The 20,733-nt window shown below is 40.1% G+C and overlaps 3 protein-coding genes across 6 annotated transcripts; all 3 read right to left on the reverse strand.

Moving 5' to 3' along the window:
- plrg1 (pleiotropic regulator 1) lies at positions 1-6,142 on the reverse strand. 2 transcript variants are annotated; one of them, XM_038713015.1, is made up of 15 exons: positions 5,605-6,140; positions 5,262-5,368; positions 4,614-4,750; positions 4,381-4,434; positions 4,170-4,263; positions 3,953-4,043; positions 3,762-3,860; positions 3,527-3,619; positions 2,756-2,905; positions 2,510-2,611; positions 1,710-1,812; positions 1,485-1,593; positions 982-1,121; positions 675-868; positions 1-583 (listed from the first exon to the last, which is right to left on the reverse strand). In XM_038713015.1, exons 1-15 carry the CDS (start codon positions 5,611-5,613, stop codon positions 524-526), a joined length of 1,542 nt encoding a protein of 513 aa, XP_038568943.1. In that variant the 5' UTR covers positions 5,614-6,140; the 3' UTR covers positions 1-523. The 2 variants fall into 2 exon arrangements, with proteins under 2 accessions (XP_038568943.1, XP_038568942.1); XM_038713014.1 differs by having other exon boundaries at positions 5,262-6,142.
- Positions 6,143-9,219: 3,077 nt separating this feature from the next.
- On the reverse strand, positions 9,220-14,145 carry LOC119898787 (fibrinogen gamma chain-like). 3 transcript variants are annotated; one of them, XM_038713017.1, is made up of 8 exons: positions 11,784-11,899; positions 11,659-11,703; positions 11,497-11,543; positions 10,962-11,092; positions 10,532-10,665; positions 10,230-10,414; positions 9,795-10,072; positions 9,220-9,586 (listed from the first exon to the last, which is right to left on the reverse strand). In XM_038713017.1, exons 1-8 carry the CDS (start codon positions 11,844-11,846, stop codon positions 9,399-9,401), a joined length of 1,071 nt encoding a protein of 356 aa, XP_038568945.1. In that variant the 5' UTR covers positions 11,847-11,899; the 3' UTR covers positions 9,220-9,398. The 3 variants fall into 3 exon arrangements, with proteins under 3 accessions (XP_038568945.1, XP_038568947.1, XP_038568946.1); XM_038713019.1 differs by having other exon boundaries at positions 11,410-11,543; positions 11,659-11,882; XM_038713018.1 differs by lacking the exons at positions 11,497-11,543; positions 11,659-11,703; positions 11,784-11,899 and adding an exon at positions 14,111-14,145.
- Positions 14,146-15,717: 1,572 nt separating this feature from the next.
- Positions 15,718-20,711, reverse strand: LOC119898786 (fibrinogen gamma chain-like). The gene is made up of 9 exons (XM_038713016.1): positions 20,558-20,711; positions 20,433-20,480; positions 20,143-20,329; positions 19,803-19,887; positions 19,357-19,487; positions 18,611-18,744; positions 17,850-18,034; positions 16,569-16,846; positions 15,718-16,363 (listed from the first exon to the last, which is right to left on the reverse strand). The coding sequence occupies exons 1-9, from the start codon at positions 20,618-20,620 to the stop codon at positions 16,176-16,178; spliced, it is 1,299 nt and encodes a 432-aa protein (XP_038568944.1). The 5' UTR covers positions 20,621-20,711; the 3' UTR covers positions 15,718-16,175.
- Positions 20,712-20,733: the final 22 nt, after the last annotated feature.

Genomic DNA, 20,733 nt, shown 5'->3' on the forward strand with positions numbered 1-20,733 from the left:
TGTGTGAAAAATGTGGTCTTTATTAAATGGAGCAAAATAAACTTCACATTTTCAGCCAGAAAAAGGGCAATGTTTGTTTCCACATCTGTACAACTGGCAATTCTGTTGAGTAAATACAAAAAAACATTTTCACAAACAATTTATTCGACACTGCAGCCAGAAGCAGGTCTACTCTGAGGCCAATCCGTCTGTATATAAGGAGTGGTCGATCAGACACACCATAGCCATCAGAGAGCCGTCATCATCAAGAACAAACACTCAGGGGAGGTTCCTGGCACTCCAAAATGGCCACTTTACCGGACTAATGTCATACAACGACGACTGCAAATGGTTTTTAGAATAAAACGGGACAATTGAACGTCATATCGGGATGTGGTTGCTTCTGTTAGACACGTTAGCTATGAAGAAGTTTGCCTGATGGAAAAAGTAGTAGCAAGAAAAACCTGACGTATATCTACAACAGGAGATTTGGTAGAAATAAAATGAAACGTTACTGTGACAAAGAGGAACAAATATAAAATCATTAGAATCTTTTTCTCTTGAGGATTTCTGGTTTCCAGTTGATTGGATGGCTTTCTTCCGTCTGCAAGAAAGAAAACAGGAGTTGTCACATGATCAGCTTGGGAACTCACACTTCAATCTAAATTGACTTTAAATAGAACAGTGTAACTTACGGCAGTGTCGTCTTCTTTGTATACTTTAATGGTCTTGTCAGCCTCAGCGGTGATCAGCCTGCTTTCTGAGTTGTCGAACATGCAAGCAAAGATGCCGGACTCGCTGTCCAGAGATCCAGGCTGCACAGCTGCATGAATCCGCTGGAAGTTGTAGCCTGTCCTCCAGTCCCACATGTGGATGGTTCCGTTGTCAGCTACAGAGAGAACAAAAATGCTACCATCTTATTAAGAATTAAAAGTGAAACATTTTCTGTGGATGAAACAAGCTGTTTAGGAAGAAAGTGACAGTGTAACTAGTTATGAATACCTCCAGACACCAACACGCCATCAGAGTTGACAGCCAGAGTGTTGATAATGGCGTTGTGGCCCGACAAGTTCTGGATGAAGTTGCCATCTGGGAACATCCACTGCTTGATGTTATCAGCAGAACCAGAAGCAAACGTGTATCTGTAAAACACAGGTAATAAGATGACAACAAATTAAGTACATTACTCTTAATTAGTTTTCATTATGGTATAATAGGTATAGTATAATCCCCTAGGATATAATATCTTACTGTTCATAATAACTCAAAAAGAGCTTTGACTAATGATTTGTTTTGTAATTGATTAAGCTTTTAGTCCATTAAAATAAAGATGAAAATTTGTATCGCCCCATCAAACCCCATACGGATTCAATTTAATATTATATAAAACTGAGGAAAGCCAAAACTCCAATTACTCTTAGCCATGTAATTGTTTCAGCACTATCCTTAACAACACTGACTAATTAAACCATATATGTTTAGGTTTGGTAACCTCGGTGACTTACTGTCTGGGGTGCAGCACAATACTTCGGACAGACTTCTTGTGGTTTGTCAGAGTCGCTCTGGTTTTTCCAGCAATCAAATCCCACAGTCTGATGGTTGAATCGTGACTGCCTGCAAGAAGTTAATCAGTTGCAGTTGTTATCTGACATTAACAGTGAAAAGGCCAACCAATCGGCTACAAGGTCAACCACTTAATGGTGATACACAATGATTTGTTTGGTATTTACCAGTGATGATCTGTGGTTCTGCAGCCTGACATCTCACTGTGGCAACAGTGTTGGTGTGGCCCGTTAGTGTGTGCACGTTCGCTTTTGTCCTGATGTCCCACACCTGCATGGACAGAGAAAAAAATCCAATTACTTTAATTAATGAATCCTGCAGAGGCCTTAATTACACGCATCAAATTCAAAACATATGCAACAGCTGCCTGATGTAAGGATGGTCTCTTTAAACACCAGTCCATTCTGAAACTTGTACTCCTTCGGTTTTGTGGGAGAGATACATGCTTAGGTACACCCCACATAAAACTACACTAAAACCAAGCAAAAAGAAAGCATTTTTTTTTATTATTAGGGAAGAATGAGTGTGGTATTCATTATTAAACTACTGTTCAATAACGACAGGTATAAGGTGACAAATGCAGAACTGTGAAAACCAGAAGTTATTCATGCTTGGAAAACACAACACAACATAAAGAGCTGAACGCAACCCACAGAATGGTAAATCACAGCCAGGAGCAAAGCAGCCATGATGTTTATCAGAAAATTCAGATACTGGAACCCTCTTGCCTGAATCTCAAATGAAGTTTTTTTAAAACTCAATCCAGAAGTAGGTAATTTTCAAACCCACATTTATTTACATGCTTTTATCCACTTGTAATTGTGCAGAGGAAAATGTGAATGAAAATGCAACAGTGACTGCTGAAAGTAAAGGTGAGAACTCTTTCTTAAAACAAAACTGAACCTGTTAAATTTCAACGTTAACATTCGTTTACATTCAATGACGAACATGCAACGTATGAGCTCACCCTTGCTGTGGCATCTCTGCTGCACGTCACCAGCACGTCAATGGTTGGATGTAGGTCTATACCATACACAGCACTAAGGTGTCCGTGGTAGTGCCTGATGACCTAATACACAGATTGACATTGTCAACAGGATCGAGAAATACGACAAATCAAATGAAAAGTCTTTTTATGGCTTTTTAAGACTTGTATGTATGGGTTCGGAAGTAATTCCATTGCATCAACCTCTTTCTCATTTTGATGTCATACCTTGTTGTACTCCAGATCCCAACACTTGACCTGCTTGTCTTCTCCACAGGAGAACAGGTAAGGGCTGCGAGTGCTGACCGCCACACCTCGCACTGTACTGATGTGTCCAGTCAAGGAGAGTTTCAGTTTCCCACTGGCCAGGTCCCAGATCTGTCAAGACAAACACCCATCAAGTTATGTTATGAACATTACAGAACATTTCCAGAAACAGTGCCATCTTGAGGTGACAGGAGGGATGTTATCATGAAAGCTGCAGCTGTAGACACTAGAAAAAGTGCTATACTGATCCAGCCTGTGGGTCCAGAAGAAAATGTAAAGGCGCTAAATATATAAAGTCTGATTTGATTAAAAGCAAAGTGTAATAATGCTGCAATTAACCATTCTGGCATTCATAAACCTACTTAAAATACAACAGATTTAATGAAAGAGAGGTTAGAAAAAATTTAGCACAGTAGATGAGGGGTAAATAGACCCTGCATCTCAGTCTAAATCAGCGAGATGTCTCAGTTGTCATCATGTGAGCAAACAGAGATGACTCCACGGCAACTGAAACAACTTCAATTTGCAGATGAAGACCATGGGATGCAGCTGAGAGCACTGGAGATAGAAAGTAGACCTTGAGTTTTTAATTTTGTCAAACTGCTATTCCTGAGATCAAAAAAGTGTTTTCATGCTCAAAATGTGTTCTTGTTCTTACACTTCAAGACACTCTTCAGTATAAAACCTCTGGATAACATTCATTATGAATTCGTTATTTTCAGCTTCACTCACCTTTATGGTTCTATCAGCAGACCCTGTGACAAACCACTGATTCCCAGGCTCCACAGCGATGGACCTCACCCAGCCAAGGTGACCACTGATGACCTATCAGATAAAACATACTACTGTTAAAAATAAGGAAACATCCCAGATGTAGGCTTCACTTTGGCATCAGTGCAGCAGGCACATCTACAAATAATGGGAAAATACAGCACACAAAGGAAAAGTTAAAATGATTTGTAGTTACCCGAAACAGCTTCCATGGTGGATGCCACTGGGGTTTAGGCATGGTTGGAGCTTTCCTCATTAGTGAAGAATTTCTGGTGCCGCCTCCCTCCAAGAGAGACTAAAATAAATGCATTCATTATCAGCTCTGCGCTGCTTTCAGAGATTTTACAACAAGGGTAACAAGATAGCTTTAAACACACTTCAACCTACCACAGCAGACGACTGAGGGTGAGACCTCTCCGCTCCTCCTGCATGCCGATGGATGTCACCAACACTAGCAGCGGTGCGGCTTACGTCCTGCCTGAAATTCAACAACGTGAACCTTTGTTTATATAAGTTCTTTCAAAATCCTGAAAAGTTCCAGAGTGTTTATACCAAATTACTACCAATAACTTATTACACTAACACACTGTAGGGGGGGCGTTACCTGGCCTGTGAGGGGGGCAAAGCCAGTGCCATGGAGTGGACTCCTCCGTCACTTGGATTCCTGTGCAACTTTGTGTCAGCAGTCAAGGCCACTCCTTTTGAATACAAAAAAACTGTCATAAACACTAGAATAATGCTGATGCAGTTCACTGAATGGGCTCAGAACAATTATACACATGCAGCTTGGTTAAATTAATAAGCATAGTACTTACCAGGTCCAGAGGGATAAGCGTGTGTCCCAGTGATCAGATAGTCTGGGTCATCCCCTGAAAGACATTGGAATAAAAACCACCACCTCTAATGAGTGAGTTCTAGAGCATCAATGTTCAGGACAACAACAACAACCTTTTTAGTTAGTCCAAATAAATTACAAAACAAAAACTGGGCTTTCTGGATCGACTGTTATGATACTGAGGGTAACATGCAGTGTTTGTTTCATCCTCACCTGGTTGTGTGTAGCCCTGGTGGCCTTGCATGCTGCCAGGAAGCAGTGAGACTCTGTCTTTCCCTTCCTTCAGGACAGGCATGTGTAAAACTGCACCATATTCCGCTTTCAGTTTCACACCCATCTTTAACTTGAAGCTACAAATACAGGAGACAATGGTGCATCATTTCTTCTTCAAAATCACTCATGTGCTCACTCAAGTAATGATTCTGTCATGTTATCATTTGGTCTTAAATGTCAAAACAAACATTAAGGTCCACAAAAGGCTGAGGAGAACTCCTGAAGTTTAGGGGAAAGTTAAGGGAAACATTTCTATGCCCATTCGCTCTTGTTAATTTAAATTTAAAATTAATTAACAAAGAGCTACTAGACATCATTTTGACAAGCCTAAAGATCTGACAGACTAATCAAAATCATGACAACGGAAATAAGAGCAATTTCACTGTTGTTTTTCTCTGTGACTTCCTGACCACACGGTCAAATTGAAAGCAAAAACCGCTGCCCCTCACCTGCTGGACTACATTAACATTGCAGACAAATGCTTGTTTTAAACCCAGTTCAAGATGTGTTAATCATTAAATTTACTTGCAGAAAACAATGGAAATAAAATGCAACATAAATTAATGTACGTTGAGTTGCCAGAATTACCTTTCATCATCCTGTGCGATGGTTTTCGCATGGTCGGACACAAACATATCGTGCGTCCTTTTGAGAGATCTGAAAACCAGTGTGTGGACTGAGTGCTTCTGGACATCCTGTAGAAGAAAATAGTGTCTTATGTTAAAAATATTATATTTAACACATTTAAAGGGGGCAAAATTTATAAACGACTCTGACGTTACCCTGAAGTATAAGTTTTGCATACAGAAAATCGTATCGTAAACGTAACGCTTTCCAGCCATTAGCCGGGCCCGGCGGGGCACAGGTTCGGTAGCCAGCGCTTTGCGGGCGCAAAGAAACATACACGAAAATACTTCAAACCTCGCCTTACCTCAGTCATCGTGGTGATATAAACACAGAAAAAACACCGCAGTTGAAGAAAATACTTTTTCAACGATTGTAGCTTGGTCGCGCTCAAACATATATCACAACCGTGAAAACATGCCCATCACCAAACACCGACGACCACACGACCCGGAAGTAAACAATACCAACAGCAGCTGGTAGTTTGTCATCGCCACCTACAGGTCGGGAAATGTAAGCCCATGTAATTCTGCAAAAAAGAATAATAGAAATAATGTATTCCATAAATGTCAACATTTTGAATTTTCACTAATAATTAGTGTCAATATATTGATACAGTTAATGTAATTTAAATGAATGTAACTTGCACTCGTTGAGCACATGCCAAAGTTTGGTTTTCTTGTCTTGTGTACAGGCCATGTTTGCCTAACAGAGTACATTTACCAATGTTTATCCAATCCTTCAATGGCAAACAAATAAATAAAAATGTACCTAGTTGGTGCAAAGTGTGTGGGTTGCTATGTTGTGAAATAGTAGGGCTACAAATAAAACAACCCTGTTCTCCCTTCAGACCAACCTCAAAAACACCTGTTGACTGATAGGAATTTAGGGAGTGAGGGGAGCTGTATATCCTTTATATATCCCTAGCCTTTTGCATAACCATCCTCTATATTAGGCCATACAAAGGCTTTTGACATTTGGCGGAACCATCTACCTCGAGCCAAATGGATTTTGGACTCTACAGGTGGTTATCAAGGTGAGTGTGATGAGGCATGAGGACAAGTACTACCAGTACACAATGCAAAGTAGATAAACTGTCCAAAAGGGGAATCAAAATAAACACGGCAACTGTGGCCCTGATAAGATCTAGGTCACCAAGAGGATTTGATGTCCTGTGAGACACAAAAACTGTAACCATATAATTCCTTCAGTTAGTCTTAGTTGGTACTATTCTAAATGAATCTGTTATTCTGGGGTCAGCTGAGGAAAAGTCTGTTTGGGGTGAGTTTATTTAACGTGAATACCCTGTCTAACCATGTCTATAAAGTGTACCCTTGAGGTTTTAGTGAGAAAAATAAAATCAATCCTCATGTCATTTGTAATTTGTTTTGCAAATAAATCAAAACCAATGCTTAAAAATGTGTCTAAGGATAATGGCATGCAAAAAAGTATATTTGGTTGAACATGACTAAAATCTGATCTCATAGGATGACATAGGCTATAAACAGCTTGCTAGACATTCCTGTTATATCTACACTTTTAAAGGTTTTCGCATGATTTTTAGAGCTGCTACAGATGCGGCATTTCACGAGTTTTGGAAGTGCAGGAAAGGACAAAGTCAGGTGAACTTTGTATTGATATGCAGATGACCATTGTCATCATGGTAACAAGAATGAACATGAGGTAAACATTATGAAAGTTTAGTTAGGTTTAGGCAGTAAAACTACTTGGTTTAGTGAAATAACTTGGTTTGGGTCAAAATACGTCGGCTACGTTAGGAGGTTAAGTTACGATATGTAAGTTAACTTCCATCAGTAAGTTAAAAGAAGTCCATGTTGACTTTTGGTTTCACACAGGACACGAACAGCGGTCTGCCAGGTGAAAGTCCTGTCCATCCATCCCGCTGATGGATAATAAGACCTGGATGGGGTGCTGCTGCTAAACCTTGCTTTCAATGTTGCCCAGTGGCCACCTGTGGTATTGAGCTGCATGGGCCAAAAAAAATCCCAGCCCGACAGTGTTTACAATTTTTAAGCCCAAGCCCGACCTGAGACTGACACCAATGTCATATATTAATACTCTAAGCTCTCTCTGAGGCGTGCTTTCTAATGTGTGCTTCAAACATAACTACCAGTGCCACCAACAATAGAAAATTAGGCTATGTCTAATATTTATAATATAATCAATATAGCCTACAACATTTCATACAGTGTATGTATAAATGGATACAATGGAAGGAGAGAAGTTAAATCAGTCAGAGCCCAATCTATACAAAAAAAACTTGACTCAGACCTCCACCCTGTGGTCCAAAAAGCACATTTCCCTTAGACCACCATATTAAAAAAGACGTTTGTAAAACTATATTTGTGAAACTTTCCTCATGCAAAAAAAGTGATCGAAGAATCCGTGATGTCATCACTATGTAAAGTCTATGGGCAGAGTAGGAACTTGCAGGTAAGATATGCAGGTGAAACATTACTGCACATATTTGTTGGGCTGCATACCCAGAAGCTAGAAATGTTTTTGGTGTATATGCCAGGCAGATGAATGGGCACCATCTTTGGATCCAGTCCCCAGGGGTTTGTTCCAATACTCATATTTCCATACTATTTTGGATGACAGAAAAATATCTAGTATGTCTCAATATATAGCATGTCAAATACAATATGCCAAAAACACCAGGATGTCCTGCATTCGGTTGCATTTTGCAGTGTGCAGGCCAGCATGCTTTTTTTCTAGCTATTCTGACCACAGTCCCCTCTGCATAGCATGCGCATGAGCAAGAGTCAAAGTTTAAGGGGCAATGTTTTGATTTTGAAGTAGTATATCCCAATTCTTTGTATACTGCATTCAAGTTGCAAGAGTACATACTTTGTGAGGGCAGTTGCAGTATGTACTAATAGTAAAAAGAAAAAGTATGAGATTTGGAATGCAGCACAGATAATCCAAATCATAGCTTCTGTAATAAATACAACAATTGTGCAACTTTGATCATTTTAAATGATTATTGACAGGGGTCAGGGGGTGTTGATTATATCAAGATAGCATAAACAAATGAAGAAGACAAAATAATGAAATTTAAGGTGGTATTAGAAGTAATTCTCAGGAAAACTCATGATGTCTTACAAAGCACTGCTTATTGAAGCAAACAGAGTGCGGACACAATGTGGTACCAAACTAATATGAAGAATACTTCCAATCTGGGGATATCTATCCTTCTTAGACATGCAGAGATTCACTAAGTGTCCAAATAAGATTATTGTGCACCCCTCTATGCTTGTTTGAAGACCCTATTGGATTTCGGTTCTAAACAAGACACTGTGCTTACCTAAGTCAACCCAATTCATGTTGTGTGTCATTCAAGTTACATGCAACACTTTCTAAAGAGAGTCAGTCAGTCAACAAAAAAACCCTTGGGTTACCTAGGAAGTGGCTCACAGAGTGCATCCTTACTGAGGCAAATGCTTCAAACAGGCACAACAGGCAGAAAGGAGAGACAGATTCTGACCTACTGTTTTGGCTTACTTTAGCTCAGCAATTGAGCTTATCATGACCAAAGGAAACCTGTGTCATAGTACACATTCAATTCTTCCACATTAATTTCAAACTTGATGCATTGCATTACATATAGGTGTGTAGAGCTGGTTTTTGCAATGTATTCAGACACATATTTTGGATTTTTTGATTATTTCTGTTTACCAGTTGCTTTTGTCTCATCTGCACATTGTTGTAACAAAACAGCTGCATGCCAAAGGACTTGGGTTTGACTCCAGGCTGGCAGACAAACTAAGTCCAGACCAAAGTAAGACGGCCAATGAGGTAACCCACAACTCATATTTGGTTAAGAAAATACTTTTATTTAGTGGTCAAAGCAACGCTGAGGAACACTTTTCTGAATGAAAAATGGGAAACTGTTGCCGGTCAGATCAGCAAAACATGGACACATCATAAAGTCGAGACATTATGGAGTCATGTTATTTACTAATTTCTGTCAGAGATCTTCCAAGGAGGCGCGTTATTTCATTTAAGGCGATTTCAGTGCTGTTATACTAAACACCTTAACTGCAGCCTTAACAGACCACAACCGTATTAATCTACATTTTAAGCATCTCCAAGTCCACCAAACTGTTTCTCCCCAGCCTGCTGTCGACTGCCTGCTGTGATGTGACTGAGGGGAATGAACTTCATGGTGGTCTCTTTCAGGGAGTACCAGCGGTCGTGCCATGTGACCCAAATAATGCCGTTGTCGTAGCCAAATTCACCTGCATCCTTCTCCGTGTACCTGCCACCTAGATGAAGAGAACACAAACAGTTTAGAGTGAACCTTAAAGGATTTTTACTTATATATATGTTTGGATAAAAGTTCTGTCTTTATTCTTCAGGGGCTAGTTGTTGATTTGTTAATAAAAACAAAATTGTAGATCCTTAAACAAAACCCATTAGCTAAATGAACACTGATTAAAGGGTTGGGCTCAGGTTTCCGCTATGTGGTCTTACCCTGGTAGTATTTGCCGTTCAAATGTGCAGCATGACATCTGTTCATCCACCAACCGGTGCCGTCCTGCGCAGCACAGTTGCCATCGTACTTGTCATTGTCCTTGTCGTGGGTACTGAACTGCATGCCATTGTGAGACGTGTAGAACTTATCACTGGGATCATCACCAAAGTCATAGCCATCGAAAGCATCTCCAGCATCACCGCCAAAGTAGAAGCCGTATGTTAGACGGTACATGTCGATCTCTGGTCCAACTCTGAACATGTTGTAGTCGGCATACCTGGAGAAAGGAAGCCACAGAGAGGAATGGAGGATTAATGTTGAGTTTGGGTAACCTCTAATGAGTAATTTTTTTCTTCTTCAAAGGAAACCTAATCCTCATGGTCATTTTTGCCTTGTGTGTGTGTATGTGTGTGTTGGTGTGTGTGTGAATGTACTTTTTGTTTCCCTCCCAGTCAACAAGGTCTATCCTGAGCACATTTGGAATGCTTGAAGTGGCAGTCAAGAGATGCATCTTCTCTAGGCCAAGCCAGAACTCAGTTGTGTCATCTGATGAGAGATTACCAAAGCCCTGCTTGTACTGGATCCAGTCCTTGCGGAAGTCCACGCTTCCATCGCGTCTCTGTAGACATGAAAAAGTGTCAAAATGTTCTTCTTCGACAAAATAATGTGTAGGAATCACACAGCGCAAGATGGAGACAATAAAGGGCCATTTCCCTTGATTTTGTTCATGGCATACCCTCTGTATTACTGTAAAGCCACGTCCAAAGCTGTCAATCTCACAATAGACCAGAAACTGCTCTGTGGCTTTTGCTGGTTTCACATAGTAAAGACCACTGGTGGTGGCTCCTTTGTTTGCAACATCCTGACAGTCTGATGAAAAAAAAGAACTAAAAACCTCACTCCAGACAATTGTTGTTCATTATAAAAAAAGACGAGACATTACAAAACATATCTTTACTAGCTGTTATATAATATATATAATATATATTATAATAATAATAATAATATAATGTCCACATTTATTTTAATTATGTTTAGAAATGACTTATTTGAATGATCTAGAATAAATCTTATAAATAAACTTTGCATTGATGCACTATATTAATTTTAGTCTCTAAATAAATGGGAATGCTCGAGGGTAAATTAAATGATCTTTTTCCTTTTACCTCTCCCTGTGGTAGGCTGGATCTTAACTGTGTCTTTGCAGGATTCCTTGCATTTCTGCTGCAGCTGAATGGAGAGTTGTTTCAAGTCTGCCATTTTCCTCTCGTTGTATGAAATTAAATTCTGAAGTTCACTGGAAAGACAAACAGATATGAGTCATGTGTCTCAGTTTCTTAAACAGTGAGAAGTACAAAACAATGGAGCTCCAAGAGGTTTTGCAAAATAGATAACACACAAATAAGAACATGAGAAAATGAAATAGAAGCAAAAAGAACAGAATATGAATGAAATTTGGAAAAAGACATGAAACATAATTAAATTTGAGTGCTCAATAAATGTCACAAGTGAGTCTGAGTTCCTGTGTTTATAGGGGAAAGATGAGTCGTGGCAAAACGCCCCACTGGTGTACAGTCCTAGCTGTGCGGGCGTGGAGTGTTGGTGTGCGTTGACCTGGAGGTTTGGGAGGCTGGGTCAAATTGGCAATTGTTTCAAGTTCCTGTTGCAAATTGTCCAATCCCTGTTCACCCCGGCATATACCTCAGCAAGTAATCAGCCATTCCACATGTAGTTGGACAGTACTTTCCCTGAATACAGACAGCGCAAGTGAAAAACATTGATGATAGTGTTCTCATAAATATATACATATACAATCCACACAGCAAAAACATGTAAGGTCATTATTTGTAACTGCATACTTACAAAGCCATTCGTGGTGCATGCTGTAACATTGTCTACTCTGACTTGCTACACAAAAAAGACAAAAACGATTTTGATTTTTTCCCAATAAAACTGTGTGAGTGAAAAACCTAAATTCAGTGACTCACTCCTGATGAGAAGGAGAAAAGTAACAGAAGTCCTCCTGCTGCTGCAAGAAGTGATGGAGCCATGCTACTTTGGCCACCAGTTGTGGTCTTGCCTTCTAGGAGAATGACAAGCTACTCGACTGTGTGGGATATTTATCTGGACAAGGTTCAGTGTTTGATGAGGGGTTCATATGCAAACATCCCACTCAGTAAAGCTGTAACTAAAACATCCAACAGCAGTCATTTCCCAGATTTTATTGGGGGGGGGGCATAGCAGTCAAATCGGACACATCTTATTTTGTTTTCTTTTTAGCCTACCAGATACTTTACTTCTTACAGTTGGTTGTCAGCTGACCCAAGAGCAGATGTAGAACATAACAATTAGTGGTAAAAACTAATAGTGTTTAAAGGTACTGTTGGTGAGATGGTAGATAAGGCTAAGGCAGGTTAGGTAAACAGCATGGCGAGAGCTGGTGTGTACACAAGAATCCTGGTGCACAGGAAAAACACACATTAGAGAGGGTCACTGGAGGCAACAACAAAACTACTAGTGAGTAGATACTGAAGACATGAGGCCACACGTACTTCACCACATTTAGACACTTGGAACACTCTTACGACAAGTAGTAGAAAGCCAGGAGTATTTGGATGATGAGATGATTGAAGTCAGGTGTGCTGCTCCACCAGGTGCCCTCCAATTTAGCCATGCCCATACACATATACACTCACTGGCCACTTTATTAGGTACACATTGCTAGTACCGGGTTGGACCCACTTTTGCATTCAGAACTGTCTTAGTTCTTCATGGCATAGTTTCAACAAGGGGTTGGAAACATTCCTCAAAAACCTTGGTCCATATTGACATGATAGCATTGCACAGTTGCTGCAGATTTGTTGGCTGCACATCTATGATGTGAATCTCCTGTTCCGCCACATCCCAAAGGTGCTCTATTGGATTTAGATCTGGTGAATGTGGAAGCCACTGGAGTACAGTAAACTCATTGTCATGCACAAGAAACCCGTTTGAGATGATTTGAGCTTTTTGACATGGTGCATTATCCTGCTGGAAGTAGCCATCAGAAGATGGGTACACTGTGGTCATAAAGGGATGGACATGGTCAGCAACAATACTCAGGAAGGCTTCCACAATTAACGATGACCCAAAGTGTGCCAACAAAATATTCCCCACACCATTACACCACCACCACTAGCCCGGACCGTTGATACAAGGCAGGATGGATCCATGCTTTCATGTTGTTCACACCATATTCTGACCCTACCATCTGAATGTCACAGCTGAAATTGAGACTCATCAGACCAGGCAATGTTTTTCCAATCTTCAATTTTCCCATTCTAGTGAGCCTGTGCAAGTTGGAGCCTCAGGTTCCTGTTCTTAGCTGACAGGAGTGGCACCCGGTGTGGTCCTCTGCTACTGTAGCCCATCTGCTTCAGTCTTCAACATGTTGTGTGTTCAGATTTGCATCCCGGCAGTTTGATGAAAAAAATGTGTAGCGTAAAACATTGTCTGGCTCACTCCAGACTATTGCTGTTCATTATAAAACAGGATTCAATTTTATTTCACTTTATAAAAAACAAGACAAAACATATCTTTACCTGCTGTTGGTGTGATTTATTTTTTGGGTAATAATGTTCACATTTAATTAAATTTTGAAGTTTAGAAATAACTAATTTGTTTAGTGTGTATTGATGCACCATATTGATTTAAGTCTCTAACTAAACATCGAACAAGGACAAACGTTGTTCAGATCAGGCATGATTGAGAAACCTCATGTGAAATGGTAATGACCAGATGGCTGATGATTTTATTTGTTTTCTTTTACCTGTCCCTGTGGTGGGCTGCATCTCAACTGTGTCTTTGCAACCCTCACTGCATTTCTGCTGCAGCTGAATGGAGAGTTGTTTCAAGTCAGCCAATTACTCGTTGGATGAAATTAAATTCTGAAGTTCACTGGAAAGACAAACAGATGTGAGTTGTATGTCTCAGTTTCTTAGACAGTGAGAAGTACAAAACAATGAAGCTCATAGATATTTTACAATATAGACATGACAAGCATAAGATGAAAAGGAAATCAAATAGAAGAAAGAAAAACAAAATATGAATGAAATTTGGAAAAAGACGTGAAACGTTAAGTTAGTCATTTAGTTCCTGCTTCTATAGGGAAAAGATGAGTCGTGCCAAAACACCCCACTGGTGTACAGTCCTAGCTGTGCGGGAGAGGAGGGTGGGTGTTCATTGAACGTGAGGCGTGGTCGGCTGGGTCAAATTGGCAATTGTTTTCAAGTTCCTGTTGCAAATTGTCCAAATCCTTGTTCATCCCGGCATATACCTCAGCAAGTAATCAGCCATTCCACATGTAGTAGGACAGTACTTTCCCTGAATACAGATGGGACAAGTGAAAAACATTGATATATATATATATACAGTCCACACAGCAAAACATATTAGCCCATTATTTGTAACTAGATACTTAATTACATAACTACATACTACTACAAAGCTGTCATTTGTGGCGCATGTGTCACGTACCCTCGGGCGTGATGACTGGCTGTTTTTGTTCTTTGTCTATGATTTGTGTGCTGGGAGCTTGGTGTGTTTTTGTTTTGTCTTGTGGTGTTCTGTGTCACTCTACTGACAGTGCTCGGGGACGTGCCTATCTCTGGCTGCTCACACACCTGGCTGAGCTCGTCACCACACCTGCTCGTCATCTAATCATCTGCAGTACTTAAGGAGCAGTGACACATCCAGTCACTGCTGGATTGTTGTGAAGTATAGAATATGCTACAGCTTTCTAGCCAGTTTATTGATGATGCTTTTTGCTGCCTGCCTGAGCTGTATACTTCCTGTCTGTTTCTGCCTGCAAATTAACCGTGTGTCTCTCTGCCTCAGGAATCATCATTGGAGACACAGTCCTGGAAATCCTGTCCGGAAACCCAGTTCGCCTAGCCCACGCTTCCTGTAAGCCAGTATTTGGATCTACCACTCTTCAAGCCTGCCAGCCAGCCACTCTCTGGATCACCCCCGCCTCTGGACTCCCACTCTCGCCTGCCAGCTTCCCCTTTTGCACCATTTACTCATTGTCTAAATAAACCGTTTAAACTCTTGTCCGATCTGCTTCTGGGTTCCCCTCAGAATCCTTACAGCATGTTGTGAAATTGTTTATCCTGATTTGCTACACAAAAAAGAAAAAGATGATTTAGATGGTTTTTCTCAAGAAAGCTCACTGCTTATGAGAAGGAGAAAAGTAACAGAAGTCCTCCTGCTGCTGCAAGAAGTGATGGAGCCATGTTGCTTTGGCCACCAGTTTTGGTCTTGCCTTCTAGGAGAATGACGAGCTGCTCAACTGTGTGGGATATTTATCTGGACAAGGTCCTTAGTTCAGTATTTGATGAGGGGTTCATATGCAAACATCCCACTCACTGTGTAGGGACAAACCTGTGACTCCAAAGTCCAACGGAGGTCATTTCCCAGATTTAATGGGGATCTGTAACTGACAGCTTTAGCTGAGTTATCAGAGCACAGCCATATGTGGCTTTACCATGAACTGTATATTTATGAATTAACCCAGTGCTGGTAATGATGACAAAGCAAGTCAAGAGAATGTTGACTCAGCTTTATATATCTTATCTTATTTACATGTACATGTCCCTGTAAACATTAACATTAGTATGTTGTCAATGAAGACGTGCCAACAAATACTGGACGAATGACATGTTTGTGAAACAAGACCACAACATGTCCATGGGAAATGCTAATTTTGAATTGGCGAGCAGATAAAACATTTTAATGTTAAAGACATCTTAAAATATGGAAAACAGTTTCTGCCAGGAAAAATAACAAAATAAAGGAAATGCTCAGGAGAAAATAAATGTTATGATTATTGAGTGGTGTTGATCATATGAAGACAGCATAAGCAATTGAAGCAGACGAAATATGTACATTTAAAATGGTATTTATTTCAAGCCTGTTGCATTACATACAGGTGTATATTTCTGGTTTTGCAGTCAATTCAGACATATATCTTATTTTAGCATTTTTGATTATTTCTTTTCACCAGGTGCTTTTGTCTCATCTCCATATAGTTTCACAAAACAGCTGCTTGCCATATGGACTTTACTAGATTGTGTCTCCAGACTGGCAGCCATTCAGTCCAAACTAAAACTGTCCAATGAAGTAGTAATGACAATCCATATCTGGTTAGTGCATTAGCCAAAGCTGAAGATGAAAAGGAAAAATGTAAACATCAGTGTCCATGCTGGGTCAGATCAGCAAAACATGGACACATCAGAGATCTTCCAAGGAGGCGTGTTATTTCATTTAAGGCGATTTCAGTGCTGTTTTACTAAACACCTTAACTGCAGCCTTAACAGACCACAACCATATTAATCTACATTTTAAGCATCTCCAAGTCCACCAAACTGTTTCTCCCCAGCCTGCTGTCCACCACCTGCTGTGATGCGACTGAGGGGAATGAACTTCATGGTGGTCTCTTTCAGGGAGTACCAGCGGTCGTGCCATGTGACCCAAATAATGCCGTTGTCGTAGCCAAATTCACCTGCATCCTTCTCCGTGTACCTGCCACCTAGATGAAGAGAACACAAACAGTTTAGAGTGAACCTTAAAGGACTGTTACTAATATGCTTCAATAACAGTTTGTTTCTTTGTGTTGAAGGGGGCTAGTTGTTAATTTGTTAATAAAAATAAAATCTTGGAGCCCTAAACAGCACGTTCAGGCAAATTAACACCAGTTGAAGGGTTTGGTGCTGGTTTCAGCCAGGTGGTCTTACCCTGGTAGTATTTGCCGTTCAAATGTGCAGCATGACATCTGTTCATCCACCAACCGGAGCCGTCCTGCGCAGCACAGTTGCCATCGTACTTGTCATTGTCCTTGTCGTGGGTACTGAACTGCATGCCATTGTGAGACGTGTAGAACTTATCACTGGGATCATCACCAAAGTCATAGCCATCGAAAGCATCTCCAGCATCACCGCCAAAGTAGAAGCCGTATGTTAGACGGTACATGTCGATCTCTGGTCCAACTCTGAACATGTTGTAGTCGGCATACCTGGAGAAAGGAAGCCACAGAGAGGAATGGAGGATTAATGCTGAGTTTTGGCCTCTAATGGGTCATTTTGTGGCTGGACTGCAGCATAGGGGGACCAGTCCCATAAACACAAAAGTCAGTCCCTGACTGAGAGATGAGGGTACACTGCTGGTTGGTCAAGTACTGGAGTATCCCCATTGGCAGTAGCTCTGTCTAAATGAGTAGGTGCAGACAGGCCACCACAGAGCTACGAGCATGCACAGAGGCGTTTATGCTCTGTTGTAATATTCTCCAAAATGCCTGGGGGCTCATAAACAAAACATTATATGAAGAAAGAAAATGGTCAATGAGTGTTACCGAAAGATCTCCATAGATCAAACATGGCTGCACACTCTGCTATATGTTCCAGAGGAAAAATTGTAATTAAGTGGAAAATCATATCTAGTCACGGACACACTTTATCGCTGTTACACAATCACTGTATAGAAAGAAGTTAAGTATTTGGAACAACTAATGTATTCTGAAAGTAAGGCTGAATATTCTCTAAGGAGCCTACACAATTTGATTTCTGCTGGCAAAATATGATTTACTCATATATAGAATTTTAAGATCTCCTGTTTTTGAAGTATTTAAAACAAATTGGCCGGCATTTTAGAATCATTGAGACATATTAATAGTAAGAAGTCAGTCATTACTTTCCTTGTTAATTTATTTGTTTTTTATTAGTACTTATGGTTCTGTGTTCAGTGTGTTCTCAGCTTTTGTATTCAACAAAGTGTGAACAAAACAAATAAATAAAAATAGCGCTTGGTGCAAGACGCACATTGCCATTACTTTTGGTAGACGTACCCTTGCGCTGGGGACACTGCCACTAAGTTTCCTAATCTTGTTTCTTCTTTAAAGGGAGCCTCATCATCAGGGTCATGATTTCCTTATCAGTGAGTCCCTTTGCTCTCCTCTTACATAATCTGTTATCGTGTGTGTGTATGTGTGTATGTGTGTGTTGGTGTGTGTGTGAACATACTTTTTGTTTCCCTCCCAGTCAACAAGTTCTATCCTGAGCACATTTGGCATGCTTGAAGTGGCAGTCAAGAGATGCATCTTCTCTAGGCCAAGCCAGAACTCAGTTGTGTCATCTGGTGAGAGATAACCGAAGCCGTTCTTGTACTGGATCCAGTCCTTGCGGAAGTCCACGCTGCCATCACGTCTCTGTGGACATGAAAAAGTGATCAATCCAACATTTATCACGGCATTGCTAGATTTGACTCCTGTTTCTGCAGTTAGTCAACCAAAACATTTCTCAAATGCTAATATTTGAATTCCACTCTTAAAATAGTCGTTTACTAAGGGACTGTATACTAACTTTCTCATGTATGTGTTAATTGGTCAGATATCAGACAGCTTTGAGCTATGATTTCATACATAAAAGCATTATATATGAGAATACTAACATTTAAAAGTAGCTACACTCCCATACATTATTATGCTTTGTCTCTTTCAGTTGTAAATGGTGAAATTAATTGTCATAGGGAAGGTCAAAAAGACATGTCACACACTGGGGAAGGCTGTTTTTAAAGATCAAAACATAATGTCCAGCCCCCGATCCCATCCAAATAACATTCATACAATCAGTATTATCAGTGGTTTGCTTTGAAGTTGGCGAATTACAAACTGTTTTTCTGGGTATTAAATTCTTCTTCTTCGACAAAATAATAATGGCAATAATCCAGAGCAAGATGAAGACAATAAAGAGCTATTTTCCTCAGTTGTTCAAGTGAAGCATACCCTCTGTATTACTGTGAAGCCACGTCCGAAGTTGTCAATCTCACAATAGACCAGGAACTGTTCTGTGGCTTTTGCTGGCTTCACATAGTAAAGACCACTGGTGGTGGCACCTTTGTTTGCAACATCCTGACAGTCTGATGAAAAAGGGAAGAAGAAGGAGAAAAAGGAAAGTTCACTATTATAAAATGTCACAACAAAACTAAAATCTCAACTTAAAGGATCATTTCAGTATTTTTAAACCTGGGCCCTGTTTTTACATATTTGATGTTGAAATGACTAGTAGGTACAAAAAGTTGTGGAAACTGTGCAGTAGAGAGGAGATATAACAGCCTGAGCCTGTCAGAAAGAAACACTTTTGTGGACGTAATTTTGACAGTTGCCCCTAAGGAATTTGTTGCAGCCCCTGCAGCCTGTTCATGGCTGCTGGGTTAAACCATCTACTGCACGGATTCCAAAATGTTTTGTACCTACAATTGGGCCCAGGTTTAACAATACTGAAATTTTCAAGTAATTACATCCATATTTCTTTAAGTTATGATGATTAGACGTAACCTTTTTGAAATTAGGTCACGACTTATTACATCTAAAATAAATCTGTTTACTTTGCATTGATGCACCGTATTGATTTTAGTCTACTAAACTAAACACCGAACAAGGACAAATGCTGTTGAGATGGGGCATGATTGAGAAATCATTTGTGAAATGGGAATGGCCAGAAGGTCAATGAATGGATTTTTTTCTTTTACCTGTCCCAGTGGTGGGCTGGATCTCAACTGTGTCTTTGCAGGGCTCACTGCATCTCTGCTTCAGCTCAACGGAGAGTTGTTTCAAATCTGCCATTCTCCTCTCATTGGATGAAATTAAATTCTGAAGTTCACTGGAAAGACAAACAGATATGAGTTGTATGTCTTGGAATTTGGAAAAAGATGTGAAACTTAAGTTAGTTATTTAGCCTGAGTTCCTGTGTCTATAGGGGGAGGAATGCAACTGGTAACTGCAGCTCTTAAATAAATGTATTGGATTATGAAGGGTGCAATGTTTACCTCTGAAACAAAGCAGAAGAATAAAGACACATATAAAAGAATTACCCAACTAGCTAAAAAAATAACTTAGATAAAGTAATTGAGTAAATGTCCTTAAGTACTTTCCACCACTCACTCATGTCAAATATTATACTTCTATGGTAACTTACAACATTTGCTGTTCCTGTGTGATGATGGTCTTTTCAAATCGAGCAACATCATCCAGCATACTTGAGGACTTTTTGAAGTATGAGTCTGAAATAAAAAGTCAGTAATTATCTCAGTGCAGTTTCAAAACTACATTTCACAAGCCAAGTCAAATAATGTATTAGAAGAGCAAATTTAAAAACAAGTGTTGCCCAAAGGGCTTTACAGGGGAATTTAAAGTAGTTAAATAAGCAAATAATTGTAACAGACAAATTGTCTTGTTATATTACAAAGGGACTCAAGCATAGTTAATTAAAGTTGAATCTTAAGACAATTTTTATGCTACCAAATTTAGTGTGTTACCTGATGGGGAACTCTTTTGAGCTGAAGTAGCAGAATCTTTCATGTTGACAACAGTTAATTCGGCCCCCTGGGTCAAATTGGCAATTGTTTCAAGTTCTCGTAGCAAATTGTCCAAATCCTTGTTCACCCCTGGCATATACCTCAGCAGGTAATCACTCACTCCACATGTAGTAGGACAGTACTTTCCCTGAATACAGACAGGGCAAGTGAAAAAACATTGATTTATACATACACAATCCAAACAGCAAAAACATACTGTATAAACGAATTATTTGTGACAGCATACTTACAAAGCCGTCATTTGGGGTGCATGATGCAATGTTGTCTCCTCTGATTTGCTACACCAAAAAGACAAAAACGATTTAGATTTCTCAAGAAAACTGTGTGAGTGAAAAATCTAAATTCTGGGACTTACTGCCGATGAGAAGGAGAAAAGTAACAGAAGTCCTCCTGCTGCTGCAAGAAGTGATGGAGCCATGTTGCTTTGGCCACCAGTTGTGGTCTTGCCTTCTTGGAGAATGACGAGCTGCTCGACTGTGTGGGATATTTATCTGGACAAGGTCCTTAGTTCAGTGTTTGATAAGGGGTTCA

The sequence above is a fragment of the Micropterus salmoides genome, unplaced genomic scaffold, assembly GCF_014851395.1.
Source record: "Micropterus salmoides isolate LMB-PRFRI ecotype aquatic unplaced genomic scaffold, ASM1485139v1 Ms_hic_scaffold_12, whole genome shotgun sequence".
NCBI classification, from domain to species: Eukaryota; Metazoa; Chordata; class Actinopteri; order Centrarchiformes; family Centrarchidae; genus Micropterus; species Micropterus salmoides.